The sequence below is a fragment of the Tiliqua scincoides genome, chromosome 2, assembly GCF_035046505.1.
Source record: "Tiliqua scincoides isolate rTilSci1 chromosome 2, rTilSci1.hap2, whole genome shotgun sequence".
Taxonomy (NCBI): Eukaryota; Metazoa; Chordata; class Lepidosauria; order Squamata; family Scincidae; genus Tiliqua; species Tiliqua scincoides.
In genome coordinates this window covers 108,878,636-108,896,490 of record NC_089822.1, presented here as the reverse complement: position 1 = coordinate 108,896,490, position 17,855 = coordinate 108,878,636, and the positions used below count along the sequence as shown (strand labels likewise).

General features: G+C 45.0%; 1 protein-coding gene across 1 annotated transcript; it reads right to left on the bottom strand.

Moving 5' to 3' along the window:
* Nucleotides 1–8,130: 8,130 nt before the first annotated feature.
* S1PR5 (sphingosine-1-phosphate receptor 5) lies at nt 8,131–9,344 on the bottom strand. Its single transcript, XM_066616833.1, has one exon. It carries the CDS (start codon nt 9,342–9,344, stop codon nt 8,196–8,198), a length of 1,149 nt encoding a protein of 382 aa, XP_066472930.1. The 3' UTR covers nt 8,131–8,195.
* Nucleotides 9,345–17,855: the final 8,511 nt, after the last annotated feature.

Here is a 17,855-nt window from a genome sequence, read left to right as displayed (position 1 = left end):
CGCCCCCCTCCTCGTCCACCCGTTACCTAGCAACGCCTCGGTCGCACCGGCACGCGGACAGGTCGAAGCGTCATTACGCAGCGTGCGCTTGAAACGGAATGGGAGCCTTTACCTCTGAAGATGTTTGCCCCAAGTCGCGGCCCGTAGAAAGTCTATACGCACAGACTAGAGTACTGTGGATCCCATAACATGGCCTGGGGTAGGCAGGTTCCGGGTCTATATTGCAAAGACTCTCCTGGAAGAGAGAGTTGGCCATAGGATTCTTTTCCAGGAGAGATTTAGGGCACAAGCCTAAGCTTGTCTACTCAGAAGTAAGTCCCATTGTAGTCAATGGAGCTTACTCTCAGGAAAGTGTGCATAGGATTTCAGCTTTACCGGACCCATAGGGGGGAAATGGGAGGCAGCAGTGCCCACCCACCCCCCAAAAATGCCGTAAAAAATAACCGCAAAGACAGGAGTTGATGCTTTTTCTAACCAGGGTTTCTAACCAAGGTCTAACCAAGCTTTTTTCCAGCCAGGGTAGAACCCTCTTCTACCAGTGCAAATACAAACCAGTGCTCCATATGCCAGGTTCTGGCGACTGTGGCTGGGGAAAGGCGACTTACAACAGCACCGCAGTGTAGTCTGTTGGTCTGCTAAATTCCCAGTCCAAGCTTCACTTAGAGAACCTATGGCCACTTTTAGCTAATTAGCTACCCAACAATGGCCCTAGTTTTGCACCGAAGGACTCCACCACCAGGGTAGCTTGCCTGTTCAACCTGCAGAGGTCCTCCTTCCTTCCCTCTCCTGCCAGCAGCTTCTCCAGCCTCTACAGCAGCACCTTGGTCCTCACGAGGTCTTGGGTACGGCAGCCACACACCAGTCTCTGTTCCAGCAATTCTCAGAAGTCCATTCACCCATCTGTCCAAATAGTCCATCGGTCAGTCAGGCGGTCCAGTAGTCCATTAGTTCTCTCTCCTCCAAGCTCCTTCCTTCTGCTCTCTAGAAGCTCCTTCCTTCTCTCCTTAATGACCTGGTTACCTCTAGCGGCTGCAGCTGTGCAGCATCCCCACCGCTAGTTAGAGCCCTGGGTTAACCCTATGCTTGCCTGCCAGAACAAGGGCCCACTGTTGACACCACACCCTATCTCCTCCAGGGATCTTGTGCATTTCCATTACAACTGTTAACACTGCAGTTTAATAAAATCAGCCGTGCAGACTTGAGAAGCCCCATTGTGGGGCCTGGGAATTTCCCTGGGAGGGAGGGGACAAAAATCCCCTTTCCCCAAGGAGACCTCTGGCACAGGATGACCAGACATCCTCTTTTTCTAGGACATGTCCTCTTTTTTAGCCTCGTGTCCTGGAAAAGAACGTAGATGTCCTCCTTTTCCCTGTGAGCAGGCAGAGCATAGTCTTCTCGTAATTAAAAAATAATATGGACTAAATCATATGTAATATAGTTTTAAATTTAATAAGGAATGTAGTATTTAAATTAACCACATGAAATTCATATATGAGTGTTTTTAGCTTTTATTTTGTGCCCTACATTTTTCTTGAATGTCCTACATTTTGGGGTGCCTGGTCCTCTTTTGCAATTATGACTTCTGATCATCCTGCCTCCCACAGTCCTAGCAGTGCCCCTTGACACAACGGTAGCCATTTTGGTGCCGCTGCATGTGGCAGCGCCACCAAGGATATGATTAGGCTGCCTGTATCTTAGCCCTCTCCCAACAGAGGTAAAAACAAATACAGGAGTTTCTGCTGTTCCTAAATTAGGTCTTATTTCATGTGAGAAATAATGACGTTCTTTAGTTTTCAAACAAATAGCTTAGAAGTGCAAGGTTTCTGGAAATAAATTGAGTGCTGGATTTTGTCTGGAAGGGGCACTAACAGACAATTTAACAAGCGTTAACAATTTAACATTCTCTGCAGAGGTGTCATGAGGGTTTGCATCATCTGATGTGAAAGCTCATTGTGTCACCCCCATGATGGACCTCCTCCCATACCAGATCATACAGAATAAATTGCAATATCATATGCATAGCCTAAATGCAGTGGCACCACTAGGGTTGGTGTCATTCCCATAAACATTATTTATTTTAATATATAACAGTACAGGTCACCCTCCTATACTCCTCAATCCTATACTCCTATAACCAACAAAAAAAAAACTGTGGGCAACTCACAACTGAATAAGGGCCCAATCCTATCCAACTTTCCAGCATCAGTGCAGCCACAATGCAGCTCCGAGATAAGAGAACAAATGTTCCCATATCTTGAGGAGGCTTCTGTGATTGCCCCACCACCACTGGATGCAGTGCACACCCCATTGGGACAGCTGCACCAGCACTGGAAAATTGGATAGGATTGGACCCTAAGAGTTCTAATACATGGAAATAAGAGCTGACTCATACTAACACCTTATTGGTTCCCTGCTGTCATAATAACACCTCATTGGCTTTCTATGTTTTCCTTTTCAGGTTATTTGGCTAAAACCTTCGATAAAACACAGACATTTCACCGTGGTTTGTTTCACTGAATTCTGCATTAAATTACCCATCAAATGATATATATAACTAGGGGTGTTTTCTTGGTGATATTTTTTTCCAAAATTTCTTGATTAAAATAGCAAATTGTGGTGTTCTGTGTTTTTATCCAAATTCTTACTACAAATTATACAAACAGCACAATAAAGCACAATAAGCATTTCAACTGTGAACACTGTATCATTTTAGACCATTACCAAAAATATATACATACTACATATTGGTTTTCCAAGTTTTTCAAAAGTGCAGCACCACGTAGACAAGAAGAATGTTATTTTAAATCACAGTATTCCTCCCTTTGCATAACAGAATGGCATAAAATGTGCAAAAAAGCTACAGAAAGTGCGGTACAATAAGAAAGTCAAGGTCAATGTGCAGTACAATAAGAAAAAAAAATTAAGCTTAGAGAAAAGCTTCACTGAGCCTTGCTTGGTTTTCCAAGCTTCTCAAAATTGCAGCACCATGCAGACAAGCCCCAGAAAAGGAATTTAAAGAGTGGCTTGGGGCAGAGGGGAGATCCAGATCCACATTCACCTAATCATAGATCACATACAGATCACCATTTAGAATTCAGTCTCCTCACTTCCAGATTACAGTACAGTGAAGGAAAGCAAAGAGGGAGCCAGGCAGGTTGGAACTGCAGGTTTAGCTCTTCCTTCTCAGTGCCTCTGCTTATGCATTTTCTTTCTCTCCACCCATTCATGTCTTTTCCCCCCAGTTGCCGAACATGCTCACACCCTCTAGCACAGTGGTTCTCGCACATTTAGCACCAAGACCCACTTTTTAGAATGAGAATCTCTCAGGGCCCACCAGAAGTGATGTCATGAACAGAAGCGACTTCATCAAGCAGGAAAATTTTAAGGATCCTAGGCTGCAATCCTACCCACACTTACCCAGGAGTAAGTCCCATTTACTATCAGTTAAAAGAATATACATAGTAGCTTGTTAAAAGTACAGGTTTGTAACATTGTCCCAAATGCAGTCACATACCATGGTAGCATCAAATGTAATATATTAAAAATAAAATATTGACGTGAATGGGGACCCACCTGAAATTGGCCTGCGACCTACCTAGTGGGCCCCAATGCACAGTTCAAGAAACCCTGCTCTAGCAGATACTTTTACTCAGTCGCTCCACCATTGAAAACGCTTCAGAGGCTTGCTGCCTTACAGCCCAATCCTGAGCTGCCCGAGGTGTGCAGCTGCAGATGCGCTGAAAATGGCTGCTGCCGCATCCTGCACACCCAAAGCAGCTGCCGACAGCACCTCAGGAGAAGGGAACTTTTATCCCCTTCCCCTGGGTAAGCACAGTAGCCCCACAATGGGGCTACTTGATTCACCACCAACCCAAAGGTTGGCAGTGAATCAAGTGCCTCCATGTCAGCCGGTGATCCCAGCTTAGAGGCTTTGGACCTCCCGACTCCCTTGATCGCCTCCTCCCCGCCTCTCCCCACACCCCTGCTTACCTCTCCGGTGCTTGGCAGTCCGTGCAACTGCTGAGCAGTGGAGGTTGGGTGCCCGCCCTGTGGTAGCCTGGCGGTAGCCTTGTGCCGACCTGTGCTGGGCTGTCACTGGTGCTTGCCCAGTGGTAGGGTCTGCAAACATGCCTTATGGCACGTTTGCGACAGTGCATGCCAGCGGTGAGCTGACGCACTGAGCCCAGGATTAGGCTCTTAGTGAAAACTACTAGTAGATTCCTCAAAAGTAAGCAAAAGTGGTGTTATTTCATGAAATTAGTGGTTTTTCGTGTTTTGATCTTAATATCATTTTATATCTTAATATCAGTTTGATCTTAATATTGGTTTGAGCAGAAATTCTCAATATTTCGCGTTCTGCATTGGTCATGGAAAAAAACTCTCCTAAGTATAACATGATGTTTTTATTCGCTGATATCAAGATTTTCAAAATTTTGGCCATTAGTGGTGTCACCCCACTGAGGGTGTCACCAGGTGTGGTTCACACACCCCTCACCCTCTAAAGTTGCCACTGGTTCTCTGCCCTGCTGGGAGGAAGATTTTCCCAAGGTGGCCTTCTTCAGTTTAGGCTCTCTTCTTTGGATGGTGGCAGCAAGAACAACCTTTTCCCAATTCATTTCCAGTTTACCCAGTTAAGAAGCAGAGAGCAAGGAGGTGAGTGTCAGTCACTAACCATGAAGTGCTATGCCCTTCTCGCCCTCCCTCTTCCCTTAGAGCAGGGGTGCCCAAACCCCGGCCCTGGGGCCACTTGCGGCCCTCGAGGATTCTCAATGCGGCCCTCAGGGAGCCCCCGGTCTCCAATGAACCTCTGGACCTGCGGAGATTTATTGGAGCCCCACTGGCCCAACGCAGCTGCTCTTAGCATGACGGCAACTGTTTGACCTCTTGCGTGAGCTGTGAGATGAGGGCTCCTGCCAGTGCTTGCAGTTTCACGTCTGTGATGCAGCAGAGGCAGCAAAAGGAAAGGCCAGCCTTGCTTTGTACAAGGCCTTTTAGAGGCCTTGAGCTATTTCAAGCCCTTCATTCATTCATACAAGTTCATCTTTAATATATTCATTTATGTGAACTTATGTAAATTTATTCAAATTTTAAATGTAAATTAATTCTTCCCCCCCCCCCGGCCCCTGACACAGTGTCAGAGATGATGTGGCCCTCCTGCCAAAAACTTTGGACACCCCTGCCTTAGAGGGACCAAAAGTCAACAAAGAAACTTTTTTATTAAACAATTTGTTTAATATTCATTTTTAAAAAATGAACAGTTTGGCCCAATAAGCTCTTAATTACAAACAGCATAATATACATTCTCATACAAGGACTCACAATGGTAGATGCATCTGAGGACACTGAATTTGTAACTGGGCATACAGACCCCCATTTTATGGCAACCAGAATCCAGTCTGGTCCAAGTTCAGCCATCTAAATCACTATCACAAAGCAGAATGGTCATTTCACCTTTTCTCCATTTTTAACAGCACAAATATTATGAACTATGTATTATGAACTATGAAGACTTCTTGCCCCTGGGTCATGGGGGGGGGGCATAACAGAAGTAGGCATTGAGGAAGGACCACAGAAAGGAGGACAGGGGTACTTAAAAGAATTCTGCCAAGAGTCCACAGCCATCTGTTTTCACATCACTCTTGGGCACACTAGTCAATGAAAGCTCACAGTGACCTTGATCGGTGTCTGACTTTGATCAGACAGATCAGACAGATCAGACAGATCAGAAAGCTCACAGTGACCTTGATCGGTGCCTGACTTTGCATAGTTGGGTTGCTTCCACACTAGCCTTTTATAGTTGCCAACCATTGTTCACTCACTTTTCACAACTTTCTGCACATTTTATTGATATACTTCTATGATGAATCCCTGTATTTCTGAGAGGTTCCCTGTTTCTTTCAGTGTATTTTCTGTCTGTTTTCTTGTGGCTTGGGCGGTTTTGGCTCTCTAGCAGCTTCTGGGCATTCAGCTACTAGGAGCAGCCGCTGCCCCTTTGTTTCGCAAAATGCCATAAGCCAGGAGGGAGAGAAAAGCCTTTCTTCCCACTGAGTCAAGAAAGTTCTCCTCCTGGGAGAGGAGATACCCAGCTGGGCTCCTTCCCCCATTCAGGCAGACAGATGACATCATTACAGCCAAGTGATAAAATTTCCAAGCTGGAAGGAGCTCCAGGTAGAAGAGAGCTCCACAGTGAGCTCCAGGTAGAAGAGACCCACTTGCAGTATAGTGATTGAAAAGGGCTGGGGGCTTCAGGGAATTAAGACAGAGAGTAAGTCTAGCTAGTGATTGTAAGGGCTTATGTTACTGTTGCCTGTTTGCATGCATTCGAAGTCTCTGGTTCAACTTGCAGCTGTTCGGGTTTAAGGCTGGATGCATGAGATCCTGCAGCACCTCAGCTTCATCTACTAGCGTCAATTATTATTGCATCTTTTGGAAACCCTCTTTATGTTTTTCTTCCAAACTTTTTTCTTCTTTATTCACCTTTCTCACCCATTTTGTTTACCTCTTTTTGGTTACACTTTTAATAAACTTATATTTTAACCCTGGTTCTGCCTGGTCTCTGATATGGGAAGAACAGTGGACTGTCGTGTCTCCTTCATCTGCAGATGCTACTATAAAAATGATTTTGATAGGAACACCTGAGGTTCAGTATTTTCCTGGGAGGTAGCTTTTGCCCATACCATCCCCCTCTGCCTGGCCTGATTAACTCATGGCAGTGGATATATTCCACCAAGGCTTTTCCTCATTCATCTACATGACCAGAAGGGAGCAGGAAGGGAGTAAATGTGCTAACTACTAGGCGATACTAGCGTGCATCAGCCTGCAGGTACTGAGAGCTCCTCCTTCTACTCTGACAACTGTTATTTCAGAATGAAAGCTGCATAACATCATCATAGCATGTGTACTGAAACTCCCCGCTGTTTTTTCATACTTAGGATGATTTATTGTTTGCTATAAAATGAAATTGCAGGACTAGCCCACTGAGGGCCTAATCCTATCCAACTTTCTGGCACTGGTGCAGCCACAATGCAGCCCTGAGGTAAGAGAACAAATATTCCCATACCTTGAGGAGACCTCTGTGACTTCCTCCCCAACACAGGAAGCAGTGCATGGCCCATTGGCATGGCTGCACTGGCACTGGAAAATTGGATAGGATTGGGCCCCCAGTGAGTTATTGAGATTTTTAAGAGGAACTGTTCCTTTTAAAGGCTTCTTGTTTGTAGGTTCAGCCCATTTGACCACTTCCCCATTCAGCACAGCAGGGTAATTAGTACTGAACTGCCCCTTATTTACTCAGCTCTTGATCCCCATGTATGTGAATGTTGAAGTACTGGTCTTCTGAAGTACTCCTGTCTTCTTTTCTTCCTTGTGTAATTAAATGGCAATATTTTGCTTTAATAGAAAGAAAAATTGAAAAAATGGAAAGGAACTAGGATTTTCACACTCACACTCTCAGGAAAAAAGCTGACTAAATAAGGGACAATTAGGAGGCAATTCAATAAGAATTTCCCAGTTGATCTGAACAGTGAAGCAATAAAACGGAACCTGCAAACAAGAAGCTTTCAATTAGCAATGAAATGGAGCTTTGCTGAATGGAATTTATTTGTGAATAGGCATTATAGAAGGCCTTTGGCTCTGGGAAACAGCAGTACTGCACAACATAGTACTCTGTAGTGTAGTGCTCTGTGGAACCAGTATTTTAATTCTGCTTCCAGATGATCTTAGAAAAGCAATGCCTCAATCACACCCTCTAGTGCAGAAGCAACCTTGGTGTCAGGGGCAACTAGTACTACAATGTGGCCGTCATGATCTTGTGCCCAACACTGGAGGGAAATAGGCCATTTTATCCTCCCAGGTCCTAGAATAGCCCCAACCACCCAGGCAGTTATCTTGGTTTCCCCTTTCCTGGTTTATATGGGCTTCCAAGTCAGGACCAAATCTTTACCTAGATTCTTTATCAGATTCTTTCAGGTACTTTAGGGACCTTCCAAACACATGCACTGCCTAACTGTCTTGCCTGCTTCTCAGGTTGCTTGCCCACTGTCTTATAGGACTGCCTGGGTCTCCTTGAAGATCTGCTCAACCATTTCCCTATGGGCACCAATCCCATTCCACTTGGAATTGTACCTCTAGCATCCTAGTCTCCTGGCTGCCCACACCCCAATGCTTGGCAATCACAGCCAGGGTTACAGAGGAATTCAGTAGGCAACTTTTGGCACCAAAGCTTTGATGGCTGTGGGGATGCCATTCCCCACTGACAGGGTGGTATTTGGCCCCTCCTGCTGGTGTGATGAACGTTCTGACTTGCTGGTGCTACCCTCCAGTATGGGCAGACCAAAGCGCTTCATCCGACTTTCCTCTGTGCCTGGTGAGGCCACAAGCAGGCAACAGAGCAATCTGAGGATGGCCCGCCTCATGTCTTTACTGGTTAGGGTATAAATGATGGGGTTAAGGAGGGAGTTCACCATGGCCAAGCCCAGGAAATAGTCTGCCTTGTACAGCACACTGCAGGCCTGGGCCTGGCATGCAACATCGAGCAGCAGCAGGAGGAAGAGGGGCAGCCAGCAGACAATGAAAGTGCCCACCACAATAGTCACGGTCTTCAGCAGGGCCATGTACTTCTGGGATTTCTTGAGCATGCCCTTGCGAAGACTGCCCAGGCGCTGTCCATTGCATTTGACCATGCGGTAGATGCGGGCATAAAGCACCGCAATGGAGACAAGGATGACCAGGAAAATGGTGATGCAGAAGAGGATGTAATGCTTTGAGTAGAGGGGCAGCACTGTGGAACACTCAGGAAGTTGATCGATGCAGTTCCAGCCCAGAATGGGCAGCACTCCCAGCAAGATGGAGGCCACCCAGCTGGCACCTGCCAGCAGGAACATCCGCCCTTTCTTGTCCCCATGGTACAGTCTCATGCGGATCATTGTGATGTGCCTCTCAATGGCAATGGCAAGGAGGCTGAGGACGGAAGCAGCCAGAGTCACAAAGACCCCACCTTCCCGCAGAAACCACTGGACAGGCGTCAGCTTGAGGGTGCTGGGCCCAGACATGATTATATTGGTTGTGTAGGCTACTCCAGCCAGCAGGTCCGATAAAGTCAGGTTCCCAAGCAGGTAATACATGGGCGAATGGAACTTCTTGTTCCTCCATATGGCCAGTAGGACAACAAGGTTTTCCACCACAATGAAGGCACACACAACCAGGAAGATGATGGCATCGGCCTTGAGGCTGCCCTTATATTTGCTGCTGGCCTGGAGCTTGCCAGTGTAGTTGTAATGCATGGAAATGATGTTGCTGTTGTGGTACTTCCAGTACATTTGGACCAGGTACTGCGGAGACTTCATACTAACAAACTCCGTCCCATTGGTGCCTCACTCCCTTTAGCCTTATGGGTTTGCGCAGCACTGCAGAGTCCCTCCCCTCTCAGGCTGTGCCTCTGGGGTGCAAGTCCCACATTTTATCCAGAGGAGATGTTGATGTTTCAGAAATTTGGCCAGGCTCCCAGAATTCAGATGCAATCCTGGAGAAGCCGCCACAGTGCTAGCAGGCTCTTATCATTTTTACCAACTGGAAGGGAACCTAGGAATTCAATAAGAAAATCATGTGAGTCAGTTGCTTACCAAACACAAAGCCAATCTGGTTTTCTAGGTGACATCCAGAGTATGGAAAGCACCACCAGCACAGACCCTGGGCAGCAGGAGTTCCCTTAGCCCACCTGGATTTGCTACTCAAAGCCTTTTCTGCCTCCCCGTCCCCATCTCTAAACAAGGAGATTGCTGTGTCTTGGCAACATAGTCCTAGCATCCCTGCAACAGTGCAAGCTTCACCCCAGCAGATACAGACAGGTAACCCTGGCCTTTGGTAACTCTGACCATTGGCCCATAAGTACCCACTATCTTCTGCATCTTATACGAGTTAGCCAAATTGATGAAACCCAGCCAGTTACAATACAGGCAGGACCTCAGTATGCACGGATTTGACTTACCACTGATACTGAGGTCCACCCTTAAATGCCTTGTAACAAGGAAAAAAAGCACCAAAATTCAATTTCCTACTTTCACACTGTTAAATAGTTATAATTTTGTTGTATTAGATTCCATTATTCACCCCATCTAGTTGCTGAATGTGGTATAGTGTCTATACCAATTCTGGGGAGACAATAGAGGAGGAAGAAACCTGGAAGTGGTTATTTAAAGCTATTTTTCCACTCATTTGGTATCCACTGATTTTTTTTATCCACTAGGGGTTCAGAAACAGAACCTAGTGGATAACAACCTGTACTAGGCTTACATGGATGGATCTCAAGACTCCGACAGTGTAAGCTCCATTATGGTGGCGCAAAAGCCACACTACAGAGATGCACTCATTCATTCCACCTTTATTGGCATAAACAATCCAACAGGAATATAGAATTAAAACATTCAAAGTAGCCAGCAATCATTGAACAGACAAAGCACTGTGGAGCCACTGATGCAAACAGGGAGAGGGACCATGCATGTGACAGCAACTCCTGGATGCCCTGCCAGGACAGGTAACGTGTCAGTGGGAATGGTTCAGGGGCGAGAAAGGAGGATTTCAGCCTCAGTGGCACATGCCTAGATCCTATTCCACTTTTCCCAGCCCAACATGCCCCCTGAGGCTCCCCAGATGTACACCAGCTAAACAGACCCACTAGATGCGAGATGACCTATGGCTCTTTACTTACCTCTCCCATGTCGTCTTGTCACCCCCCCAAACCATGCAGCTATGTTGGTACGCTGCATGCTATGGACTGGCAGGGAATAGGATTGGGCTGTCTTATAGTCCTATACACACTTTTCAGGACGTACGTCCCATTGAAAACAACTGAGTAGACATGCATAGGCTTGTGCTATGGGATGGTACTTCTAGGGCATTTGCAGCCTGGATGATTGTGCCCTCATCAAATGCGTTCTGGTCATTGGTGTCCTTGGACTTGCATGTCTGATTTTTTTATTTTTTTGACGTTCCGATCATTTGCTTCCCATTATAAGTGAGCAACAAACAAACCATAACTGGACAACAAACCCCGTATTATATATCCTAAGCATCATATCCCAGCCCTAACCCTAACCCTACCTTTATCTTTTATCTATTTTAGCTATTAAATAAATACCCTGAAACCAAAAGAATGTAATGTAATGCCCGAAGACTGCTCAATGTAGTATAAGTACTATAAATAAGTCTTTGCCAGGTTTGGTAATAACTATAATTATAGCTTTATTCCAAGAATTGTGGATATGATCTTCTGTTATAGTGGTATGTGTAGCTCTAGTCAGAGGCTCTGCCTGAATGATTTTTTTACAAGCTTTATAAAACTCAAAAAGGACAACCATCTGGCTCTACTGACTTTCCTTGGTTATTTTGATTACTTCTTCTATTTCTATACTATTCCAAAACTGTTCTTCTTAATCAGTTATTTTAGGGAGTTTTATAGATCAACCCTCAAAATATGCTAGCTTAGCTCCATGTACAAGAGATATAGGCTAATGGGTTCTGAGCTGTTTGTGACAGATCAGGAGAGAGATCTTGGGGTGGTGGTGGACAGGTCAATGAAAGTGTTGACCCAAAGTGCGGCGGCAGTGAAAAAGGCCAAATCTATGCTTGGGATCATTAGGAAAGGTATTGAAAACAAAATGGCTAATGTTATAACGCCGTTGTACAAATCAATGGTAACGCCACACCTGGAGTATTGCGTCCAGTTCTGGTCACCACAACTTAAAAAGGACATAGTGGAAATGGAAAAGGTGCAAATGAGAGTGACTAAGGTTGCAATCCCAACCACACTTTCCTGAGAGTAAGCCCCATTGAACAAAATAGGACTTACTTCTGAGTAGACCTGGTTAGGATTGTGCCCTAAAATGATTACAGGGTTAGGGCACCTTCCTTATGAGGAAAGGCTACAGCGTCTGGGGCTCTTCAGCCTAGAAAAGAGACGCCTGAGGGGGGACATGATTGAGACATACAAAATTGTGCACAGGAAGGATAAAGTGGATAGAGAGATGCTCTTTAAACTCTCACATCACCAGAACCAGGGGACATCCACTAAAATTGAGTGTTGGGAGAGTTAGGACAGACAGAAGAAAATATTTCTTTACCTAGTATGTGGTCGGTCTGTGTAACTCCCTGCCACAGGATGTGGTGATGGAATCTGGCCTAGATGCCTTTAAAAGGGAATTGGACAAATTTCTGGAGGAAAAATCCATCACGGGTTACAAGCCATGATGTGTATGTGCAACCTCCTGATTTTAGAAATGGGCTATATCAGAATGCCAGATGCAGGGGAGGGCACCAGGATGCAGGTCTCTTGTTATCTGGTGTGCTCCCTGAGGCATTTGATGGGCTGCTGTAAGACACAGGAAGCTGGACTAGATGGACCTATGGCCTGATCCAGTGGGGCTGTTCTTATGTTCTTACAGGTGGGACTTCAGTATCCACTGATTTGGTATCCACCGATTTGACTCACCACTAATACTGGGATCCATCTTTAAATGCCATGTAACAAGGAAAAAACCCACCAAAATCCATTTTCCCAACTTCATGCTATTAAATAATTACAATTTCATTCTACTAGATTCCATTATTCATTCCATCTAGTGGCGGAATTAGGTACAGCGTCCATACCCATGCATTCTGGAGTGACAATGGCAAGAAACCTGGAAGTGGGTCTTTAAAGCTATTTTTACACAGATTTGGTATCCACTGATTTTTTTTTTAATCCACTGGGGGTTTCAGAACGGAACTCCAGTTGATAACAAGGCACAACCTGTATATCGGCACTATCCCACTAGTGTGGAAGTCAATTTGAATAGAAAAGGTTTTGCGTTTCAGGACTGCATCATTGCCACAGGGGGTTCAACAGTGGTCCTTTTTTTTGTGATGGGACCAGATCTCCTCTGCTCCTTCTATCATTTGAGTACTGCCTCTCAGGCTATACACACAGTTACCTAGGGGTAAGCTCCATTAAACTCAATTAAACTCAACCTTCTGCATAGGATTGCACTGTCGTTCTGAAATGACATCCAGCACTCTGAGTCACAAATCTCACAGCACTTTCCACCTATCGCTGCTAAAGGAAACTATACCATCTCCGCATCATAACATTTGTCAGGGAGACAGTCAATATCTTCTATCATCACTGGTAGTAACCTTACTGTTACTGGTCAGGTTGGTAAAGTTCTAACTGCCCTCTAGCTTGCTGCAAAGTGAAGATTAGTGGTATATGATCAACAGAAAATTTGTCCTCTGTTATGCTGCTCTGTAAGTCCACAATACATTTGAAAATGTCAGCCACAGCTATGCAAAGAAATATCAGACCAAAAAATAACATTGTACATATGGTAAGCCCCAACTGACCAGCATTTTGTTAGTGATCTTAAATTGGAGAGGAGCAAAACCTGAACATATAGTAATAGATGGTGGCGTCAGCTACTCACAGACTGAGAGGGCAAATGTAAGCTGAGGTCACCATGACAAAGAGGCAAACATTTCCTGGAAACAATGCATGATTGTAGCTTGGAGCAGGAGATGTGGGGACGGGCAGTTAAGATGGAGAAGTGACTCAGTTAATTCAAACCAATGAATTAAGCAGAAAGTTGCTTAGACCAGGGGTGTCAAACATAAGGCCTGGGAGCAGGAAGCTTTTTATCCGGCCCTCAGGCTCTCAGCTGCTGAGGTGTTACAGCTGAAATGGCAGCCCACATGATAATTGGGCTTTCCCAAATTTTGAAATATGATCAAGATTTGCATACTTTCTCTTCTGTCATTTGCAGTTAATGAGTTTCTATATGAGAACAGGGTCTGATTTTTGCCCATTAGCTGCTTAATGATATCACTTTCTGCTTAATGACATCACTTCCGGCCCTCAGCTGGAGCCCTGAATGCTAACTTCAGTCCTCTGTATGAAACAAGTTTGACACCCCTGGCTTAGACAATCCCACAGTTGCATTAGTTATAAAAGGGGACATTTCTTAACAAGAAAAGGCGAGTGAAAAGAAAGCTGAAAAGTTACAATGAGGAGGGTAAAATCCATCCACTTCACCACCATAACAAGAAAAATGCACCCCATACAGGTAAACAAGGGAGAAGACAGAATTCCATGCCAACTTTCTGATGCTGCACTTCTGTCTCATGCCTCAACCCCCCCCCCCCGGACTGCCAGGGAAACCAGACCTCAGATGACTAGGGGCCCGATCCAAAGCAACACACACTGGCCCATCACCAGTGCGCACTGTTGTAAACTTGCCATAAAGCACTCCTGCAGCAGTTAGCACTGGTCCAGAGCCAGAACTAGCTCAGTGCGAGCCCGCACTGGGCCTGTGCCAGTCAGAGGCTGGTCAGATGCCACCCAGAGCTCCATCCAAACACTGGGTGGCGGAATGGTAAGTCGGGGCAGGGAGGGAGGAGTTCCGGGGTGAGAGGAGGGTGGGGGGAAGGGCATGATGGAGGGAAGGGAATCGTGGAGCTCTGCTCTGCTGGATCCAAAGCCCTGCGTCAAGCCTACCGGCTTCCCTTAGCTGGAGAATGTTCCCTTCCCCCAAGGAGATGTTGGGAACCACTGTTGGCTGCCCGGTGCCAACTGGATGCAGCAGCAGTCATTTTGGTGGTGCTGCAGCCCTGGGCACCGGACAGCTCAGGATTGGGCTGTAGGCATGCAGCATGGGGCTGTACTACTCTGGCTTTAAGTTGTGCACATTCATAGTGTGCATATACAAATGCACAGGAAAGAGAGAAAAGGAAAAGGAATCCCATGCCACTGCATACTGATGCTGCAGATCTGCCTCTGGTCTCTAGCCTCGACACTTCAGTATTGTCAAGCATCTCTGCACTATAAACTGTGTTGCCTAAGCATCCCTTCCTTCTGCAGTGGCTAAGAGCGGGTAGTGTCTGCTCTCTGCGAATGCCAGGTACTCCACCTGTTGCACTGCTAGCCAAACATGCATATGGAGCCTGTGTGCTTTTTGGGAGTGCAGCACGCTGACACATGGGGCAAGGCAGTCATCACCTGCAGAGTTCCACTGCCACCTCCAACAAGGGAGGGAAAGGTACTGTCTCAGGTTCTGCATTCTCACCCCCAACATAGCTCAAGTGCATGTGTACTCAGGTGGCACCCTTTTCTCTCACCAGCCTAGCATATGCATCTCCATCTGCTGCTGCTGTTCATTTCCAGCTAAGCATTTTGTGTTTCTTTGCTCTGCACAGGCAGTTTCCAAGAGGGGAAGAAGTCACAGGATCCTCACCCAGCCAGTCACACAGGCCACCTGGGAAGCTCACAGCATGCCTCTGACATTACCAGTGTGATTTCTCCTGTTCTCCTGTTGTTATCAGGGGCGCTCTAAAATACATTTTGTATTTTAGTGTAACATTTTGCCATGGGAAAATGCACTTGCAGGGACCAAGTGCAGCAGGTCTTGGCACAACTCAGAGGACTGGCAAGAAACAAGGAGGGTTGGTGGGTATGTGAAATACAGGGGTCTGTCACACTGTGGACCTGCCAGCCCTCTGAGAGCTGCTTGGCTCCATTTTCTTTGTCACTCTTTAGCTGCCACCTGCAGACTTCTTTAGTTTGAAAAGGCTTTTGGTCTGGCTATTTAAATACTTTTTTGCAGTTCTCTGACTGTTCCAATCTGTTAATTGTTTTAACTATGCTCTGCTCTCTACTGTTTAATTGTATCATTTTTTGTATTTTTTTTAAAGGACTACTTTTAATATCTATGAGATGTGGAATATCTCTGGCATATCGATGAAAAACAAACAAACATCCTTGTTCTTAAGAACAAGGTAGAGTAACAATACCTTCATTTAGGAAAATAGCAAAAAAATAATAATCTAAGATCAGCTTTAAAAAAAGCTGCATAAACAGGAAGGAAACCTTGTGGTCTTCTGTAAGTTTATACTATCATGTAGATAATCTAAATTGGTGGCATCTAAACCAAGTGGCATTTTGAGCTGTCAGGTCTTTATATAGGACAGTGGTTCTCACACTTTTAGCACCGGGACCCACTTTTCAGAATGATAATCTATCAGGACCCACCGGAAGTGATGTCATGACCAGAAGTCACATCTTCAAGCAGGAAAATTTTTAACAATCCTAGGCTACAATCCTACCCACACTTACCCAGGAGTAAATCCCATTTACTATCATTGTTAAAAGAATATACTTAGTAGCTTGTTAAAAGTACAGGTCTGTAACATGTCCCCAAATGCAGTCACACACCAGGGCAGCATCAAGTCTAATATATTAAAAATAAAATATTGACATGAATGGGGACCCACCTGAACTTGGCTCGCGACCCACCTACTGGGTCCCGACCCACTATTTCAGAAACACTGAATAGGAAAAAGAAGGTTTCCTGTAAAATACATTTGGTTATGGTACACTGGTAATGTAAGTGGCTATATTCCAACAATACCAAATCACATTTTCTTCACAGGTTAACCCTGGCTCCAAATCCCTTCCCTTCCTCTGCTGTTTTGCTTTTGTCACTATCCAGATTACAAGCCCGTTGGTTCTCTCATTCTTTATAGAGCACCATGCACAGGGCTGGCAAAATACAAAATATCCAGAAGATCTCTGTCACAAATGTATCAGTCAGATTTCATTGCCCATTAGAAGAATATTGGTCCTGCTGGAATTTCAGAATAGGAAAAACTCTACAAACTTAACCACCAGTGGATCTGTCTGCAGAAAAACTAGGGTAGCCTTAATCCTAAGAGGCAACTATTTTAAATGCAGAAAACAAGGTATCTAATGCTTTCAGTTCTCCAATATTTATCAGAACAATATGGATCCATGCTGGAAATGCAGCACAGACAGATTTTATCCACTGTGGATTCACACAGGAGGAAAGACTGGATGACATATTGCCATATTCACTTGTAATATATCAAAACATATGTTTACAGAGCAATCCTCTGCAGGATTACTCTGATGTAAGTCTTGCTGTGGTGAATAGGACTTGCTTCCAGAAAAGTGTACACACAGGACTGTACTCTTACTGACCTACCTTAAGGATAAAGATATAGAACAGAGGTTCTCAAACTGTGAGTCGGGACCTGATTTTTGGTGGGTTGCAAAACAGAGATGGAGAAAGATCAGATAACTAATTGCCTCAAGCTCTGAGGCTATTCAAAAATCAGATATTATAGCTGATAATTACCTTGCAAAGAACTCAGCTCCTGCAATTTGCAAGCATATGTAAATATAGGGAGATAAATGTTTGAGGGTCTTTTTCAGGTTATTATTACAGACATACATACAGACATATTATTTCTTTCTAGATTTTTTAAAAAGTCTGGCTAACCTAGGTGGATCCCGATAGAGTGTCACTTTAAAAAGTGGGTCCCAGTGCTAAAACGTTTGGGAACCACTGATATAGAAATATTATTATTATTATACCACTTTTCAACAAAAGTAGTTCACAAAGCAGTTTACAAAGTAAAACAAATCAATAAATGGTTCCCAGTCCCAAAGGATTCACAATCTTAAATAAATAAATACTGGCAATAGCCACTGGAAAACACACCATGTCGGCATGAAGAGGGACAGTTGCTCTTCCCTCGCTAAATACTGTATAATAGGGCACCACTTTAAAAGGTGGCTCTTTGCCCAGTTTTTGCCATCTTTAAAAGATATTAGTAGTCAGACAACTAATTTGCTACATGCTCCCTTCCCAGAGCAGTGAGAAGTTCCACTGCTGGAACTTATGCAGTGCTGGAAAGCACTGACATAAGGGGTTAGGACAGGGGTGCTCACACTTTTTTGGCTCGAGAGCTACTTTGAAACCCAGCAAGGTCCGGAGATCTACCAGAGTTTTTTTTACAATGTTCGCGCCATC